Raw genomic sequence first — 20,099 nt, forward strand, 5'->3', positions numbered from 1 at the left:
TTAGTAAACTAATGTAATCAGGTGTAGTATTTTAGTGTTAAAACTTGGGTCTGGGGAGCCTGACGAGAGGGTTGGGAAACCCGACTCTAGACCATTTCTGGGAAACTACGCCTACCCTTCTCAGAGCTGGGCAACTACTGTGGAGATAATCTGTGTCTGCTCTGTTCCAAGACCTCTCCATCAGGGTTGACAACTCCATGGTGACCCCCATCCCGAATGCAAAGAATCTTTGCCTGACCCTGGACAACACTTGTTCTCAGCAAACATTTTGGTGGTGACTCCCTCCTGCATGTTCTTGCTCAATCACATTCGTAGAGTATGACCTCACCTTGCATAGGTAGAAATCATAGTGAAAGGACCACAGATTGCAGTAAAAGGACCACATATTTCAGTAAAAGGACCACAGAACATGCTGACTAATATGTGGAATCTATGATGCTATAATTACAACTTCAGGTTCCTCCTCACTTTGCCTACAGTAACAAATATCTAACCAGAAAAGGAACCAGGCAAGCCTAGTTCTGCCGGCACGCGATTAGTAGAAACGAATGTTGTTTTCCCTGGTGTTGTTTTCACTTGTGCTGTCTCCGGGTGAAAATCTACCATGAGGCATTCATATTTTTGAGGGAATCCTCTCTGCTGTTGAAGCAAACGGGGACGATGTTGGTGATAGTCATATTCTTGGAAAAAAGTCATATTCTTGGAAAAATATCTTTTGACACACCAGAGCCTACTAACTGGCTTAGCTGCCTACGCCAGCATTTTTACTATGGCGTGATCTGAAGGGCAGTTACCTAACTGAAATAAAACTAGTTAGCGCGTAACATTGCATAATCAAAGATCTATTTACATTTCCTTTCGTGACTTCCTGATGATTACAATTTTTAACACACAATGGCTGAAGGAGGAGAATAAATGGAATTGGTGGTGGATTAACTGGCAAAACCTTTTTCGAGAAGGAGCTTTCAAGAAAAGCAGCAAATTGTGAGGAAGGGTCAACCAACCCTGCAGCTAAGCAGCCTTGTCCTAAGCAGGGAAAGAATATATTCGGCACTTTCAATCGAGCAACTACGAAAGGTACACCTTGCTTACAGCGTCAAAGGAATATTGCGAGTTGTATAGCTGGGAATGCATGTTATTTACAACCGACTAATATGGTGTTTGGTTTGAAGCCATACTTGGTTTGCAAACCTGAACTGCCGAACGAAGGCAGCAACCAGACACCAAAGCACAGCAAGATCCTCGTAAGTTTGTTCATGTTTCTTTGGTAATGACGTTGACACATGGAAGACAGTAGATTCCCGTTGAAGGGTCTTTATTCTGGTAAATAATTAGTCAAAACTCCATGGTTCTCGAAACTAGTTCCCTACATTAGCTGACATCCAAACCATCAACAGGTATCACAAGGTCACTACACTACATTCAATGCGTTAAATTAGAAAGAGATGACTGTAGATGCCAAGCTAATAGCAATATGTTCATTGTCAGTGGTACAAACCCGATTCCAAAAAAGTTGGGGCACTGTACAATTGTGAATAAAAACAGAATGCAATGATGTGGAAGTTTCAAATTTCAATATTTTATTCAGAATAGAACATAGATGACATATCAAATGTTTAAACTGAGAAAATGTATCACTTCAAGGGAAAAATAAGTTGATTTTAAATTGCATGGCATCAACACATCTCAAAAAGGTTGGGACAAGGCCATGTTTACCACTGTGTGGCATCCCCTCTTCTTTTTATAACAGACTGCAAACGTCTGAGGACTGAGGAGACAAGTTGCTCATGTTTATGAATAGGAATGTTGTCCCATTCTTGTCTAATACAGGCTTCTTGTTGCTCAACTGTCTCAGGTCTTCTTTGTCGCACCTTCCTCTTTATGATGCGCCACATGTTTTCTATGGGTGAAAGATCTGGACTGCATGCTGGCCATTTTAGTACCCGGATCCTTCTTCTATGCAGCCATGACATTGTAATTGATGCAGTATGTGGTCTGGCATTGTCATGTTGGAAAATGCAAGGTCTTTGCTGAAAGAGACGACGTCTGGATGGGAGCATATGTTGTTCTAGAACTTGGATATAACTGTCAGCATTGATGGTGCCTTTCCAGATGTGTAGGCTGCCCATGCCACACGCACTCATGCAATCCCATACCATCAGAGATGCAGGCTTCTGAACTGAGCGCTGATAACAACTTGGGTTGTCCTTGTCCTCTTTAGTCCGGATGACATGGCGTCCCAGATTTCCAAAATGAACTTCAAATTTTGATTTGTCTGACCACAGAACACTTTTCCACTTTGCCACAGTCCATTTAAAATTACCCTTGGCCCAGAGAAAACGCCTGCGCTTCTGGATCCTGTTTAGATAGATGATGATAACTTCAAACTCTTTGCAATTTTTCTCTGATAAACTCCTTTCTGATATTGCTCCACTATTTTCTGCAGCAGCATTGGGGGAATTGGTGATCCTCTGCCCATCTTGACTTCTGAGAGACACTGTCACTCTGAGAGGCTCTTTTTATACCCAATCATGTTGCCAATTGACATAATAAGTTGCAAATTGGTCCTCCAGCTGTTCCTTATCTGTACATTTAACTTTTCCCAGCCTCTTATTGCTACCTGTCCTAACTTTTTTGGAATGCGTAACTCTCATGAAATCCAAAATGAGGCAATATTTGGCATGACATTACAAAATGTCTCACTTTCAACATTCAAAATGTTATCTATATTCTATTGTGAATTAAATACAAGTTTATGAGATTTGTAAATTATTCCATTCCTTTTTTACTCACAATTTGTACAGTGTCCCAACTTTTTTGGAATCGGGTATGTATTTGACAGTCGCAATATAAACAGTTTTACTTTAGGCTTACTTCAATGTAGCTATAGGAACTTGTAACCAGGGAAGTTTTAGTCCACCCTGAACAAATCCTAATGCCTACTTTGTTTTGTCTGTAGCGAGGATCGAACCTCGGTCAGCTATGTGGCAGTCCAAATCTCTAACCACTACACTATTCAACAATGGGTAATCAGACAGTCAGGCACTCACCCACTCACACTCAGTCACTCACATTCGCTCTTCTTGGCTGGCTCTGCTTACGTGGTCCGGCAAAAATCAACCCCACCTCATATTCCCTCAGTGCCCCTCTTGCTACTTCTCGAGATCAATGAAACCCCTAGACCCCCCTGCCTCCTCTCTCCCCAAACAGTCCATCAGAGCTCCACAAAGAGCCACACCACATGACATTTAGCAAACACCATACAACTGTTCTACCATAAATGCCGGCCAAATTACTGAAGTCTTCCACCTACAGGAAACTCTGATATTGGAATCTGAATCACACAGTTACTTTAATTTGTAGCAGTTCTGTGGATGAAAGCAGCGGACAGCTTAAACCAATGATACCCTTTCTGCACTAGTTACCCCCGCCCAGGGGGAAAGTCCAACCCAATTAGCCTGCCTCTCAGTTTTAATTAAATATTGGTCCACATGATCTCTGAAAACGCAAGCTCCATAAATAGACTCAATCTCTGACGACCCAGGGCTATATGGATGAATGACTGGCTTACCCCTCTCTCCCTCCCCTTCATAACGTCAGTAGTGTCAGGGGGGCAGGGTGGAAGAGTGGGGCTTTGGCACAGTCATACAGATGGACAGGGCAATGGGACAATCATACAGATGGACAGGGCCATGGGACAGCCATACAAACGGACAGGGCAATGGGACAATCATACAGATGGACAGGGCCATGGGACAGCCATACAAACGGACAGGGCAATGGGACAATCATACAGATGGACAGGGCCATGGGACAGCCATACAGACGGACAGGGCAATGGGACAGTCATACAGATGGACAGGGCAATGGGACAGCCATACAGACGGACAGGGCAATGGGACAGCCATACAAACGGACAGGGCAATGGGACAGTCATACAGATGGACAGGGCAATGGGACAGCCATACAGACGGACAGGGCAATGGGACAGCCATACAAATGGACAGGGATATGGGACAGCCATACAGACGGACAGGGCCATGGGCAGCCATACAGATGGACAGGGCCATGGGACAGCCACACAGATGGACAGGGCCATGGGACAGCCACACAGATGGACAGGGATATAGAACAGCCATTTAGATGGACAGGGATATGGGACAGCCATACAGATGGACAGGTCTATGGAACAGCCATACAGATGGACAGGTCTATGGGACCAACATACAGATGGTCACAAGGATACTTTTCCCAGAAGATTCCTCACATTCCTGTATTTTATCTCTCCTTTTTCTTCCTGTCAATGTACTAATGACTAACCAAAAACCCCTGGGGTAGCAGCTGGCCCCAGACATCCAGACAGGCCCCTTTTCCACCCTGCATAACCTGACCTGTTTCTTCCTTCCTCTCTTCACTCCACTCCACATAAAGAGGCTCTGGGTGCTTCTTGTCTGTACGTGTGTAGCTCTATTCTACTGACTAACACAGAGCTCTCATCCCTTAACTAACAGACATGGACCTGAATCACAGTAAGTAAATTGAGACATCTGGCCGACAAACACTAATGTCTAAATGTGGAAAGAGAGGGAGGGAGAAAGAAGAGGAGATAAAGAAACGGGGAAGGGGATGAGTAGGGATGTTTCAGAGAGTCTGACTGCAGTAGTGACACTATTGTTCAGAAGTGAAGTCATGGCTGGAGTAGGGTCAAAGGACATCTCTCGAGATAAAGATCTGCAACTCACACATCGACAGATATAAGCAACATAACTAGGATATTGAGTCCAACATACTATACTTTTGTAGGATTAAAGAATGACTGTCTACTCTAGGCTAACTTCAAAGTCAAGATCTTAAAATAGAGAATGTGAGCCAGTTACCAGAGATTTTGCGGAAGTAGTGAGCAATCTATAAAAAATTCACTTTGAACTGCTGAGTCTTAACAGATACTGACAGAATCGGCACGTGTGAGGTTATAAAAGACATGTGCACACTACACAGGAGGGTTAACTAACATAACCCTCAGCTAAAGCCAACATTTGTTAAAAGCTAACCAGATGCAATGTACTGCATAACCAATATTAGCATAGTTAAATTACAAATACATGTATGGCTGAAACATGCAATCAGTTATGGCCATAAATATATTATTTTGCAGAAGTTAAAAAGTGGGCCAACTTAGCAAAATGAAATGTAACAACATGTATATCAATATACACTCACCTAAAGGATTATTAGGAACACCTGTTCAATTTCTCATTAATGCAATTATCTAATCAACCAATCACATGGCTGTTGCTTCAATGCATTTAGGGGTGTGGTCCTCGTCAAGACAATCTCCTGAACTCCAAACTGAATGTCAGAATGGGAAAGAAAGGTGATTTAAGCAATTGTGAACGTGGCATGGTTGTTGGTGCCAGACAGGCCGGTTTGAGTATTTCACAATCTGCTCAGTTACTGGGATTTTCACACACAACCAAATCCAGGGTTTACAAAGAATAATGTGAAAAGGGAAAAACATCCAGTATTCGGCTCAAATACAAATGCCCAAAATGTAACCAGCCAGCTAGCTACTCCACCATACAACTTATCATAAGAGCTACCAGTTATAACACTTCACTGTGAGGCAAGGAAAACATTGAAGCAAGCTTAAGTAACATCTCCTTGACCAAGATCAACAGGTAACCACATTTGGCTGAGACATTTAATACACATGTAAACATAAGGTGAATGTTTCTGAAGTGAAAACAAAGCATCTAAGCTTATCTACTAATTTTAATATAAAAGATTTGCATAAGCAATCATGTTTGGTAAAGGGACATTCACCGTTTTCTTTACAACTGCCATGCTTTACAACTGCCATGCTTTATCAGCCACCATGCTTTATAGTCAGTTCAAACTGATTTTAGCTATTAGAAGACAAAATCTAGAGGACAAAGGTAAGGCACTTCACAGCGCTGCATGAGTCTGACAGAGAGACATTCTTAACTTAAACACTGAAAGTGACAAGAAGTTGGTCCTATACCTTCTGCTAAATGGGCAGCTTTTGTAAATGTGTTGTAGCCTGAGTGAGGGAAATGCTGTAGCCTAAACTGAAGGGACCTGATGTACTTGGAAGAAAAGGCACCATTGAACATGCACTTCAGTGCATTAGTCCTTGCTATTTCGCATTGACATTACGATCTGTTTCTGTATAATGCCTTGTGAATACCTAACATTTTAAGATTGTTGTATGAATGTGTGGATGCAGGGCTGTGTTTCAAACAAAACCAATAAGGGTATTTGAATTACTTAGGAACTGTGCACGCTTTGTAAAGATGTGTAGCCACTTGGAGACACCATGTCCTTAAAACAAAGACTGCTCATTTGAGGAGGTCTGAATCTTAAACCTACCTACATGTCATTAGAAGTACAGTGACCAACATAGCTGTTACATTAAGTCAAGGCTATGTGCTGGAAAACCTTTGTAGAGAATGGGTAATGTAGGCATTGTGGTTCTCTTGAACGTCCTCTCTTTTTCTAACTTCAGACCAATGCCTACTTCTCACTTAACAGAATGGGGATGGGATAATGCCAGGGGAAGATGAACGGGTAGTTAAAGAGACCAAGGGCAGAGCCAAGGCCTCACTAACCACTGGTGAGTGAATCCGAGAAAAACAACACTGAGGAAACTACAATTGATCTTGTAGATTACCGGTCCAAAGCCTGCGTCCCCTCTCAGGTCAGCAAGTAAGCTGGTCAGAGCTAAGCCGGTCAGTCCATCTTAACAGAACTCACACACATAGCTTGCACACACAACCAGGAAGCAGCCAGGCAGGGATGCAGACACAGACAACATGGATGATTGAAGGGAACACTGAGATTGCCCTAGTAGGTAGAGAATGTGCATAAAGAGAAGCTGAAGTCTGTAGACTCCTAGTCCTTGTAAAGTGAATGGTTTCAGTAGGCTGTTTAGCATCCACTTTGTTCCTACGCTATATCATGGATTTGGACAACTTTCTTTGTAGAGCAGCACGGACCTCTCCCATCTTTCCAATATTTGCAAAAAAAACATTGCCAGCTGGCTCAAAAAGTCAGGAAACAGGTTTTTTCCGTCCCAGGATTTTGGAGGGAAAAAATATCCAGAGCCAAAGTCCTGTGGCGCCCGTCTCACGGAGTGACAGCGGAACAGTGGAGATACTTCCAAGTGACCGGACTCTACAAGCAAGCGGATTTGCTTTGAGTCAAGACCCAAACAGAGCCCCAGCCTGTCAAAACAGTGAGCCCAGCTGGCTTCCATTACAGCCAATCTTCACACGGCTAAAACTACAGCTCACTGTCTGATAGCCCTAAACTGAGGAGATTGTTTTAAAATATTTGATGGGGGTCTGGTAGAGTTAACAATGGTGTGTCTAAAAGTTTGAAACGTACAATGTGTGTGTATGTGAGTGGGTACGTGTTTGAGTGTCTCATCGTTGTGTTCCAAACACTGGTGTGTTTGTTCTGTCTTCCACAGATCCAGTTGGTTCTGGGTAGTTTGGCTTGGCTAAGGTCTGCAGTGGTAAGAGCCAAAAAGAAAGAACGTGAGGCCCATATGCAACAAGGCTGAAACCTATCCTGTTGACATTGAATTTTGCCACTCTCCTTCTGGCACATACAGCCCTTAAACAGTGTCCTTTATATGCATGTCTGAATGATGTGAGACATTTCATGCTGACTGGCTGAGACATAGGAGAGAGAACACTAGAGTGAGTGTATGTGTGCGTGTGTGTGAAGGAGCGATAATGCACACAATAAAAGAAAGGCAGACAAAGTGACTCACCAACAACCATTAGTGTGAACTCAAAGCCCCTCTTCACAGACTTCCTGTACACCTGGTTGGGAAGGTTGGCAAACCCGACATACCCCTCCAGATTCCTCTGCTGAAAGAAAACACACACAGTTACTCTGGAATCTTCAGTGGGGGGCAAACCTCCGCACCTCTGCACACACACACACAACCCGGAGCGAGACTTACAGGCCATAATTAACACTGCTCTGGCTTGGGGTGATAAAGCACCTTTGAAACAGTGGTCGCATGGAAGAAAGTTTTTGGTGTGAGGTTTGTACAAATGTAAAAGGAGAAGAAGGGGGTAAAGTAAATCTAACAACAAAGGGTTAAAGGAAAGGAAGAGGGAAAGGGCCATCTAAATTCCCCTTCCTCGTGGACAGGAAGAGGGTAAGTTAGTCTTAACTACTCCTCCAATGGTATTTACGTGTCGTATCATATCCATCATATCCATCATTTGAGTCACGTCGTCATGGAGACAGTGGATCTCGCACCAGATGACAGCCAGCGCATTCCCAAGCTGTGCATTCTCCTTGTCTTTAGCAACGTATTTCTCCATTCCTCCCTCTGCCTCTGCCTCTATCTGCATTAATCTCATCCTCTCTCTCTTCCAGCGCGTTGTCATGCACGCTACACAAGGCAAACACAATTGATTGCTGCCTGCCCCTGTTCACCAGACCTCTCATGCATGCCCCAATGGAAAAAACCGGGGTAGAGTGGGGGGGGGGGGGGCATACTAGTCCCTCCCACACAGTATCCCATGGGAGACGGTCTACCAACACCCTGAAGATGTGCCCTCTCCCTTTGCCTGTAGTCAGGAGACACCACATCAGGCTGGTAGAGAGCGGTAGTTTTACAGTGGTGAGTGGATGTTTCTGAGTATAGTTACAGTTGCTAGTAAAGTCCACACACCCCCTTTCAGTCTTCACAATGTGCTGATTTAAGATGGGCTTACAGCTGTGATTCATTTTCAATAGGACTAACCTACCACATCTCTTAGGGCAGGGGTGGGCAAACCGTGTCCCTTTTCCTACATTGGGTTTATGAAATGCTTTAAGAAACTTTCACAGTTCTTGAAATTTTCCGGATTAGCTGACATTGAGGTAATGATGGACTGTTGTTTCTATTTGTTTATTTTAGCTGTTCTTGCTATTATATGGACTACTACAAACAGACATAAGGATGGTCTTCTATATCAACCCTACCTGGTCACAAAAAGTATTGGCTCCAACACATTAAGATGGAAAGAAATCCCAAAAACTAACTTTTAACAACGCACACCTGTTAACTGAAATGGCTCCTGGGGACTACATGAAGCTGGTTGAGAGAATGACAAGAGAGCGCAAATCTGTCATCAAGGCAAAGGGTGGCTACTTTGAAGAATCTAAAATATAAAACTTTTGGTTACTACATGATTATTTTGTTATTTCATAGTTTTGATGTCTTGTTATTCTATAATATGGAGAATAATAAAAAATAAAGTACCCTTGACTGAGTAGGTGCGTCCAAACTTTTGACTAGTAATGCATATGTCTTTGCTGTTATGTTATGCGTTATATTCCTAGATGCCTTTGATTTAGTTTTAGACTTTCAAGAGTGGCCAGGAGTGTTTCTGAAGAGAATTACTTTTACTCGTATCCCTCATGGGCCTGTTTGAATCAGCTGGCGGGGCAGGATCCGCTGCCTGCAACAGGCTTTGCTCACCCATCTTGGGGCAATATTTATGCATTGTTTTCAAAGCAGCAAATTGTGAATGCAGTGCAAGGGTGTGTGGACTACACTAGTAAGGGCACTGTAATTGCCCTTTTGAGGAAAGAGGCTTAGTGGAGCAAAATATATATGATATACCAACTCTGTGTGGGTTGATTGTCCCTTTATCTATAGGTATCATATCCCACATTTTACACTTAACCCGAGCCTAGATCAGATGATAATAGATTAGAAAAGTACTTCAGCCGAGAACCAAACTCTGACAGAACACAGTCATGTGAAAAAGTATGTACACCCCTGGGAAAGTAATTTGTTTTGGACAACATGGATATCGGAGTTAAATCCCAACCAAATTTATAAAGGAAATCCAATTAAACAAATCACACAATTTTTTTTTACATTAAATAGTGCGGAAAACTTAAGTACACCCATTGCTTCAATGGCTGATGTCCCAATTGCCCACATTTTCCTCAAATAACTTAATCTAGCTGTTTCTTGTAATTGTCTATCAGTCTTTTAAATCAAATGGGAATAATTGTTACCCTTTTAACAGTATCGCTTCAACTGTATAATATTTAAAGGCTTTCTTGCAGGCACGGCCCCCTTGAGGTCCCCCTTCTTTTGAGCCATTCTGTTGTAGCTTTACTTGTGTGTTTTGGATAATTGTCATGTTTCAAGATCCATGTTTGGATAAGCTTCAGCTTTTTGACAGAAGGCATCAAATTCTCAAGAATTCTCTGGTACAATATGAAATTCAAGTTTGACTCAATAACAACAACAGCAGCAAAGCAGCCCCAAACCATAATGCCACCACCTCCATGATTTACAGTTGGTATGATGTTCTTCAAAATGCAGTGTTTACTTTTTGCCAAACATGGTGTCCTTGCATTGTGGTCAAACAACATCTTTGACTCATGTGTTCAGAGCTAATGGTTCCAGTAGTTTTGGGCTTTACCTGGGTGTTGTCGGGCAAATGTCAGTCATGTCTTGATATTCTTTTTTGATAGCAGAGGCTTTTGTGCAATCTCTTTTGAAAGTTGACTCATGCACTTTGACATTAATTCTGGCATGAGATGCTGGTACATCCCTAGATGTTATCCTGGAGTTCCTAGAGACTTCTATGAGCATCTTCTGTCAGCTCTTGAACTGAATTGGTCGAACAACCTGTCCTATGTAGACTGCCAATGATTTGGAATTTTCTCTATTTTTAGATATTTCGTTGGACAACTCAATTATGTACTTATAATGCTTGGAAATGGCTTTGTAACCCCTATCATTCTAGCAGTCATCAATTACCCTTTTGTTGAGGGCCTCGGTAGGTTTTATGATCTTGGCTTGGACCCTCCTAAGTTACTTTCTAAAGATTTTCAACATTAACTTTTTTGGTGAACCTGACTCTAATTTTAGCCATTTTATGCTATTGAAAAAGGCAAGGGTGTACTTAGCTATTCCAATCCATAAAATGTGATTTTATTTCAATTTAATTGCATAAATGGTTAGAAAGTTCATTTGTCGGTGTGATTTGTTATATTGGGTGGATTTTATCAACGAATATCGTTAGAATTTAGCTTGGATATTCATGTTTCCAAATATATAACAGAAATTACTTTCTATGGGATGCACTTATTTTTTACATGACTGCATGTAATACCAGTTGTGTAATGACTATACGGTGTGCAATAAATGTGTTATTATGTAATGACAAATTAAGTTCCAAGACTTTGCCCCCAAGCTGATTTTGACACCAGATGAAACTGGTGTTCTGTATAACCAGTGACCCCATAGCAGCATGGATGAACACACATTGGATATTCTAACCATCAACCAAAATGAAACCAAGTTCACTGCATAGAAATAAGTTATATCCAAAAGGCCCTACAGCACAGCTTATATCTATCAGTGCCTGTCTATAGTATGCTGTTCATTTTAAATGAAAGGGACAATGGGACATGAATGTACTCAGAACTGTGGATCAGCATGTGACAGTGGTGTAATCCCCCACAGTTCCCTACATCTCACTGACCCATTGGTATCAATTTGGGACAATCAAGAGTGTTACAATTAACTCACATCATTAGTGGAAAAAGAAAAGGCCCAAGTCAAATGTCACATACACAGCGGGTATGTGTGAATCTAAGCGAAAATAATATCTCACTGTTGTTACCCGTTCATTATGTGTACAGGCGCGTAGTGATTTTAAATGTCCCTAAAGCAATTTCCATACTCCCTCCCTGAAAATGCTCTGTTACATAATGTTGCTCAGATGCCATCACAGCTTTTATCACCTGGGGCAAAACAAAACAGATGGGGGAAAGGGGGTGGAGTCCAAGAACATGCATTACTCCTTTAACGAGTCAGGCACATAACGGTAAGCTTGATGAACATCTGTATTCTGATTAGATGAGTTTTTTTTAAATGCAAATTTGTCAAATAACTTTTTTCTGCATTATACCAATATTGATTTGAACATATGTACAATACCTATTTATTATAATTATATAATTACATCATCAAATACTCTATAGATATCTCAAAATAGATATATAATAGCCTTTCAAGGGCACAAGTAAAAAAACGTCAGAGGCCTATCGGGAATACCTGCCCGGAAACATTCCCGTTTTCATTTTGGGGACTGGCGGTTGCGCCTATGTAAATAGCCTCCTCTTTATTAGACGCATGTCCATTCTCCTCCACGACCCGGTACAGAACTCATCCGTAAACGCCTTTCATGGTCACTTTGACCGGTCGGTGCGTGACCAGGCCCATGGCCACAATGCAAAACTATAGGTTAAAATTCTTCCCATTACTATCACCAGCATGTTCGCCACGCATCCGCGTTGATAGAGTAATTTATGGTTAACTAGTTACCAGTTTATGACAACAAAATTGTCACAATCTAAGACTAGTAATAGACTACTAATTACATACACAAAACGTAAATGTGTAAAACAAAGCGGAATCAGACACTGTCAAGATGAATCGGGATGCACACTGAGGCGAGGCCTATAATAAAACGTTCATAGTGAGTATTCCGCTTGCAGAGCTGGTAAATTGTCTTCATGTCAGTTAAGGGAGAACTGAATATAATAAATCGTACTCATGCGGTGGGCTATGAGAAAATTATAATTTTCGGTATCATTCCTTTTTCTCCTACTGTCATGGTCCATAATGGAGTTATACAAAGTTGAAGATAACATGGCTTGATTTTATAATCCATGTTTACATTTCATTCATTATCATATTTGAATTCAGTTCACACGAGAGCCAACGAACACGGACTTGATGTGATAATAATAACACTTACTGCAATGCTGGCAACTGTAGATTCTGGTCGTTCGATCATTGTAGAGGACTACTACTGAGACACCACCCACCCTACAGCCGAATAGATCAGGCATAAAAAGATGTTCTTACGACGGAACAAAAGCGTGAATACGCTCGTTTCAAAAAGAGATCGACTTCAAGGTTTTTACTAAGCTTACTGGTAGCAACCACAGCTTGGTGCCTCTAAACAGGCCCAAATGAATGAAATTGGGCAGGTTGGTGGTATAAACATGCGACTAGTAAAGCATTTACGAACCACAGAAGGAAGGGAAAAACGTTGCAGCGTAGCTATCTCGAAATGCGATTGTCTCCTCCTTTGAAACTGCGTGCCTATTGGCGAAAGACATCTAAAAATGGTGACATCACACAAGACGATTGGAAACACGCACTGCATTGTGGTGAGCAGAGTCTTTTATCTCAAATGTTTTACATTAATGTCTTGGACGGACAATTACGTACAGCTGAATTTGGATAGATTTTCTGGGCAAGTTTAGAATATGTATCAGGTTCTGCATTTCAATTCTCAACACAACAAGATGATCAAGAAAGCATTCGATTTCATTTTGCCATTCAACAACAGTCGCATACGGTCTAGTTGCGCTCTCTTGTGGCTGAAGAGGGTTGTGGTACCTAGAGGTAATTTTTTGATCAATGCCCATTTTACAATGTGACATGTTTATTTATTCGTCTACATTTATTTTAGGTTATTAACCAGAAAATATTGCGAGATACCCTAATTATGGTACACACAGGTTATGGCTACACATATGGGTTTCTGATACCACAGAGACGTTTTAAACATTCTGACAGAAAAGGCAATACCAACACACACCACTAGCCCCCAGAACGGCTGCAATGCGCCTTGGCATAGATTCTACCTGTCTCTTGAACTCTACTGGAGGATTGGAACACCATTCTTGCAAAAGATGTTCCCTCATTTGGTGTTTTGATGGTGTGGTGGAGAGCGCTGTAAAACTTGATCCAAAATCAAGATCAAGTGGGCCTGCTCAGCATTTTCATACATGCCACACCGTGTGATATGATGTTAATTGTTTAATTGTATCATGCAGTACAACTGTATAGAAGCATCTGCATTTGTTATGGTCCTCTACTAATTTATTCAGGTTTTTCCTTTTGTCTGTTACATGTCAGTATATTACACACATTTATTTTGTTGATTGTAACTTCATTAATATCATAACACAAATGTTCATAGAGACATGCATGTCTTTAAATCCTTTCAAAACTTAACCTAGTCCCACTGCCTAACCAAAACCTAAAAGTAACCCCAATTCCATCACTACACTGTAAAACCTAATAAGTTCAGAATACTCAAGACTTTTGTGGAAACTGATTACATCAAAATATTTAATTTTTTTAAGTAAGTAATTACTTAAAAATTACAATTTATTGGAACTTAATAGTTAAGATTTGTAATTTTTTTATTTCAAGTTTACTGTACATAAAATTATACATTTCCCAATATGCATTGCCCTTTAAATGATCTCTAGAGTTACCACCCATGACTGTATTTTTTAATGCCTGAGACATGGTTATTGAACACATTCCTTCCTTTCATCAATTCCTTGCCAACAGTTATAAAATATTAAACTGTGAATACTTAACATATTCATGAATCCTTATTTTGAAGTCTTGTAAGCCCCCCACCATGAGCTCATGGACTGTTCATTTCAGATGCTGTCAAAATATGCTGTGAAATGTCAGATTGAACTCCTGGCACAATGGTCTGAAAATCATGTTTAAGAAACATTCATAACTTCAAGGAAATTCCCAGCTTTTCAAAATAAAAATCAACACTTCTGCTAAGCTTTCTGGAAATCCTGGGAACTTCAGCAGAGTTTTGCAAAGCTACCCACAAGGCACTGGCTTGCAAAGGAATGCATAATTCCTATTGGAACCAGAACATCTGACACAAAAATTGATATTTTATGTAATTGTTACACAAATTTCAGTAGTGTGTGCAAAATATTTGTTTTGTTATCCATATTACAAAACAATATCCATGATTGGATTACTTTAGACAAATGTGTGTGTTTGATGTTTGCGTAGGTAAAATGTATGAATCAGTTAATGTACATGCAAAAGAAGGATAATAAAACAATTCCAAATTATCAACCTGAAGCAGAGCATGCTGGGAACATTTTGATTTTAAACTTAAGAAAACTTAGTAAAGGTTAGTATAATATAAATGCTTTAAGACTTTTCCCTTACTTTGAGTTACACTTAGTAGAAACATTTGAGTGCAAAATACATTAGGGTTTACAGTGTATGCCCAATTGTTCTCTGTTCCCAAACCTAACCTATAAGCAAAAAATCTATTTTTCCAGAATTTGGACCTGCCTGTTTCTTTGTGGGGACTTCAGGTGTACACACACATGCAGATCACACCCACAAACATAACCCCTTACCCTTCTCCTGACCCTATTGTGCACATTTTTACACACACAAATCTGTTTCTTGAAATGGCTTTCCTCAGGTGTCAGGGTGTTTTCCTTGGCAATAAAAAAGATAAAATTGACCAAGACTTTTCAAAACACACTGTCCAGGGGCTTCAGCCAAAAAACAAATTTACATGGGGCAGATATTGATCCTGAGACTGTGTTGCTATACATTCATCCAGTCAGGCAAACACGCAGGCAGGAAGTGCTGATCTATGCTTTGATATGACACAGTAGTAGTCAAAAAAATGTTTTCCCCTAACCCTTAATTCTAACCCTTAACCTAACCTTGACCTAAAAACCGTAGCCCTGATTAAACCCCTAATCCCATTTGTAATTCTAACTGTAAACCTAACCCTTAAAATTAAACATGTCTCAGAGAGACATGCAGGGCTTTATTTCAAATCAGTGAAACGACCAGGGAATCTCTTTCATGTTCCAGAGTTTTTTTTTTCACACAAGCAGTGACCATACATTCATAGAAAAAGAGGCATTGAAACCAACATATTATTAATCCAATTGTAAGCTCCTTTAATTAATTGAAAGCAATAAACAGATTATAGGCCTGTTGCCTGTACTTCCATAAACAATCAAAAATAACTCAATGTAAAATATCTTCCAGAAGATTCATTGGAAATTCTGAAACACCTATCTAAATTATTCTTATCACAAGTATCCACAACTCATTCAAATTTATCAGTTTTACTGGTGTCTTGTTTGGCTTTAGTTAACAATAATAAATACTGACAATCATTCTCAGTCCAATAATTCTTCAGTGTTTGTTTGCAGGCATCAACAGGTAAAGAAAGAGGTGGACAATATAGACATACTAAACAGCACATGCTGTTCACAGTGATCAGGTCATACAGTATAGATGTAGCTTATCCAGATGGTGTTTTCAATTCAGACCATGGCTGCTCTCTGCCTCTGAGACAGAGCTTTTGTCCTTGCTGTGTAACCAAGGAACAAAAGAGGTTCTGAAGGATTTGCTTCGATGTTGATACAGATGTGGGTCAATGTGGTTACATTGGAATTTGCTTCCCAGAGTTCTTGCTGTCCAGGAAGATCATGTACTCCTTCACCCATTTGTCTGAGGGCCTGGCACACACCTGTCTTCTCTGAGTCCTGAACCTGAACATAGACATAAAATGTTATAAGCACAGCATGACAGTACGCACCATATAGAGACATACATAAACAATATACCCATGGCTCCCTCATGTTATGACATCCTATTATACATCATGATGTCACAGGACTTTTTTTTTTAGTAGAGGAAAATGTCAGATGTAAAGGTCAAATGTAAAGTAGGAAACATTGACCATAGGAACAGGAACATAGCAGATGATTGCGTATACAGAAAAGGGAACATAAACAAAACAGTCTAACATTTCATTCTTCTTCTTGGATGCGAATAAATGTTGTGTCTTTTAGTGGACTAGTGTCTTACATACAATGATTTGAGAGTTAGGTCCACTGATGCCCAGTTATTGCCTGTCAGTCCCCCTCTCTTATCTCCCTGAAATCACTGTATCACTATCCCAGTCACCGCTTGCCTGAATCAGTATCTCCTGACTACTCAATGACATTTTTATTCTAAAGAGTGTGAGGCATATTTAGTGTGAGGCCTATTTAATGTGAGGCATATTTAGTGTGAGGCATATTTTTTGAATCACACTTGTAATAAAGCTGACACACCTCACCACACACACACATTAGTACAGTAGGGTTTACTCACAGAACTGCTTGGTTGGCGCACTGCTGGCTGGTCATGGTGTAAGACACCACTCTCTGTTTGGGTATCGGACGTTCAACAAAATCAAAGCAACACTTCTTCGGTCCACTTGCCATGCGAAGCCCTGAACAATACAACATTTGTGGTCAGTTTGGTTCACACACTTAAACAAATATACACACTCACACACAAAAATTCAAGTTCTTTCTTACCTTCGCTTAATGTGATGGCACTCAGTACCAGGAAAACCATAGACAGCATAGCAAACCGAGAGGTGAACATGTTGGCTCAGATGAGGTGAAGTTTGGATGAGGATAGGTCCGGACTGATAACTGGTCTCAAACTTCTTGTGCTGTGAATCGGAGTGAACAGCGGGCAGGTCTTTATAGGTGAGTCTTGGTAAGGGGTGACCCCGAAAACTTTCCCTGCTGTCATAATTAGGCGTGAATGCGTGATTAGTTTCGTCGCATGCATTGTTGTTCTCACCCCGCGCCCCCATCATGACATGCCTGTATTTCAGTTCTCTTTTTCACATTGGTTTTTTTTTAGCTCCAGAAGTTTGAATATGATTGTGAATTAGTAATTAAGAAAAGCCCTTGTGGGACTTCCCATACTCGGTTTGCCTATTCAATGAGCTATGCAATTAATGAATCCAATGTTTTCATAAAGCCTTTTGTTTCCTTTTTTCAGCTCTCACAAAGTGCTTAAACAGATAACCAGCCTAAAACCCCAAAGAGCAAGCAACATGATGTTGAAGATCTTTGGCAATAAAAACTCCCATAAAGTTAGGAACATATAGGTAGAGAAATTGGAACTCTGACTCTGGCAGGGCCAAGTCGATTATACCTACATGGTCTTTATAGACAAAGACTTAAATCAGGCTATTCAAAGTTCTAGATGGTCAGTGAGACAAAATACCTCCTCAGCCGTCAATGTAAATGTCAGTTGACTTCTCATAGCCAAGTGTTTAAAATAACAATAACAGTGGTAGTAAAAGGTGCATGGGGTCAGATCGTCTGAAGAAAATATAACTGTCAGTTAGCCTTTCATTGGCAAGTGTTGATGGGTCAAGAAGAAAAGAGCAATCCAACCAGTTTTGCTGTGGACAGCAACATCAGGTGTCTTCAGGTTGAATGTAGAATGTAGAATGTAAAGAACCAGCTAGGAGTAATCAGGCCATGCAGTCCTGAGGCATGGCCTTGGGTCTATTCATCATTCATCACCCAAACCATTGTCAGTGAAATATAGATATGGAGTTTGTGTTTTCATACTTCACACAGGATATGTAATGATTTGTCTTACAATTATAGTATATGACAGATATACACAGTCTGTAATATGTATATTAAGGTGTGATATTTAGAGTTTTACCCAATCAGGTGATTTCCCATCTTCATTAAAAGTAATTCTATTACTGTGTTTTTTTTACTGTGTTTCCAGTCATACATGACCATGTCTTTAGGGCATAATCAATTATGTCCAATGAAGCAAATTCACTGTAGTAATGACAGAATTTCAACCATATAAATTATTTACTACTTATTTGCTACAGTCAACCATAAAAGAAAATTAATTTATAGTTGATTGAACAGCAATATGTTTACTCATTAACATATTAGGCACCATCAAAATGTAATAATCAATATAATGAGAGAAAAATTACATATGTGTTTTATTGACTAGTTTAAAAAAAATGCCATTTGGGATGATTCAATATGTGTCTTTCATGTTTTTTTTTGTTTGGCTTTAGGAACCCCCTTGTTGGGATTTTCAAAAAGCTTTTCGTTTTTTACATAAGAGTTCAAATGTAAAATATCCTCTCCGCCCTCAAAAACAAAAAGCAGAAGTGTATGATAAAGAAAACCCCGTCAGGTTTCACTTCCCTTTCACTTCAATTCTTTAATAGACTCTCTGTTTACTTGATTCCTAAATGGATTGCATATTTCTACAATACTGTTTAAACCTACACTTAAAAAATGTTTTAGGGCTAATGTCCAAGCTGAGCATTATGTTTCAATCAATCAAATGTATTTTTTATCAAGCCCTTTTTACATTGGCAGTTGTCAGAAAGTAATTATACAGATAACTGTTTTGGCTGCGCCTGGTGAAATTATAAGGGTAAAAAACAATTTTGGACAACATACAATATTTTTGCCTGTTCAGAGGACCAGTGTCAATGAACAGAGGTGAGCTGCTTCCAATAACAACAAGTCAGCTGCACAACCAGTTTGATAAGGACAAGAATGTCCAGGCTGTGGGCAGTGTCAGCAAGAATCATCAGGCATAAAATAGATCTGAAACACAACCAGGACGTCGCCCGGTATGGCGCAGCCGGGGCCCCACCCTGGAGCCAGGCCCGGGGTTGGGGCTCGTATGCGAGCGCCTGGTGGCCGGGCCTTCCCCCATGGGGCCCGGCCGGGCTCAGCCCGAACAGGTGACGTGGGGCCGCCCTCCCGTGGGCTCACCACCCACAGGAGGGACCATAAGGGGCCGGTGCGAAGAGGATCGGGCGGCAGTCGAAGGCAGGGGCCTAGACAACCCGATCTCTGGACACAGAAACTAGCTCTAGGGACGTGGAATGTCACCTCGCTGGCGGGGAAGGAGCCTGAGCTAGTGCGTGAGGTTGAGAGGTTCCGATTAGAGGTAGTCGGGATCACCTCTACGCACGGCTTGGGCTCTGGAACCACACTCCTTGAGAGAGGATGGACTCTTCACCACTCTGGAGTTGCCCATGGTGAGAGGCGGCGGGCTGGTGTGGGTTTGCTTATAGCTCCCCAGCTCTGCCGCCATGTGTTGGAGTTTACCCCGGTGAACGAGAGGGTCGTTTCCCTGCGCCTACGGGTCGGGGATAGGTCTCTCACTGTTGTTTGGCCGCAGGTCGATGATCGACTTTGTTGTCGTCTCATCTGACCTGCGGTCGTATGTCTTGGACACTCGGGTGAAGAGAGGGGCGGAGCTGTCAACTGATCACCACCTGGTGGTGAGTTGGATCCGATGGCGGGGGAGAAAGCTGGACAGACTCGGCAGGCCCAAGCGAACTGTAAGGGTCTGCTGGGAACGTCTGGCC

General features: G+C 41.2%; 2 protein-coding genes across 8 annotated transcripts in view; both read right to left on the reverse strand.

The window, feature by feature from the left end:
• The window catches only part of LOC105018543 (septin-7), a 28,929-nt gene extending 15,767 nt beyond the window's left edge, over positions 1-13,162 (reverse strand). The window contains exons 1-2 of one of the 7 annotated variants that reach the window (XM_034288249.1): positions 8,232-8,414; positions 7,799-7,898 (exon numbers count right to left, since the gene is read on the reverse strand). In XM_034288249.1, coding sequence (XP_034144140.1) covers positions 7,799-7,898; positions 8,232-8,402 — 271 coding nt within the window. In that variant the 5' untranslated portion in view covers positions 8,403-8,414. Of the gene's footprint in view, positions 1-7,798; positions 7,899-8,231; positions 8,419-12,818 lie in introns of those variants that run through there. The other 6 variants (XM_013139003.4, XM_020040419.2, XM_010884066.4 and 3 more) reach the window with 6 other exon arrangements.
• Positions 13,163-15,809: 2,647 nt separating this feature from the next.
• On the reverse strand, positions 15,810-17,388 carry LOC105018542 (C-C motif chemokine 4-like). Its single transcript, NM_001304058.1, is given in 3 exon segments — positions 15,810-16,428; positions 17,036-17,156; positions 17,245-17,388. Coding segments are annotated over 3 exon segments (300 nt in total). The 5' UTR covers positions 17,315-17,388; the 3' UTR covers positions 15,810-16,319.
• Positions 17,389-20,099: the final 2,711 nt, after the last annotated feature.

This window comes from Esox lucius, chromosome 19, assembly GCF_011004845.1.
Source record: "Esox lucius isolate fEsoLuc1 chromosome 19, fEsoLuc1.pri, whole genome shotgun sequence".
NCBI classification, from domain to species: Eukaryota; Metazoa; Chordata; class Actinopteri; order Esociformes; family Esocidae; genus Esox; species Esox lucius.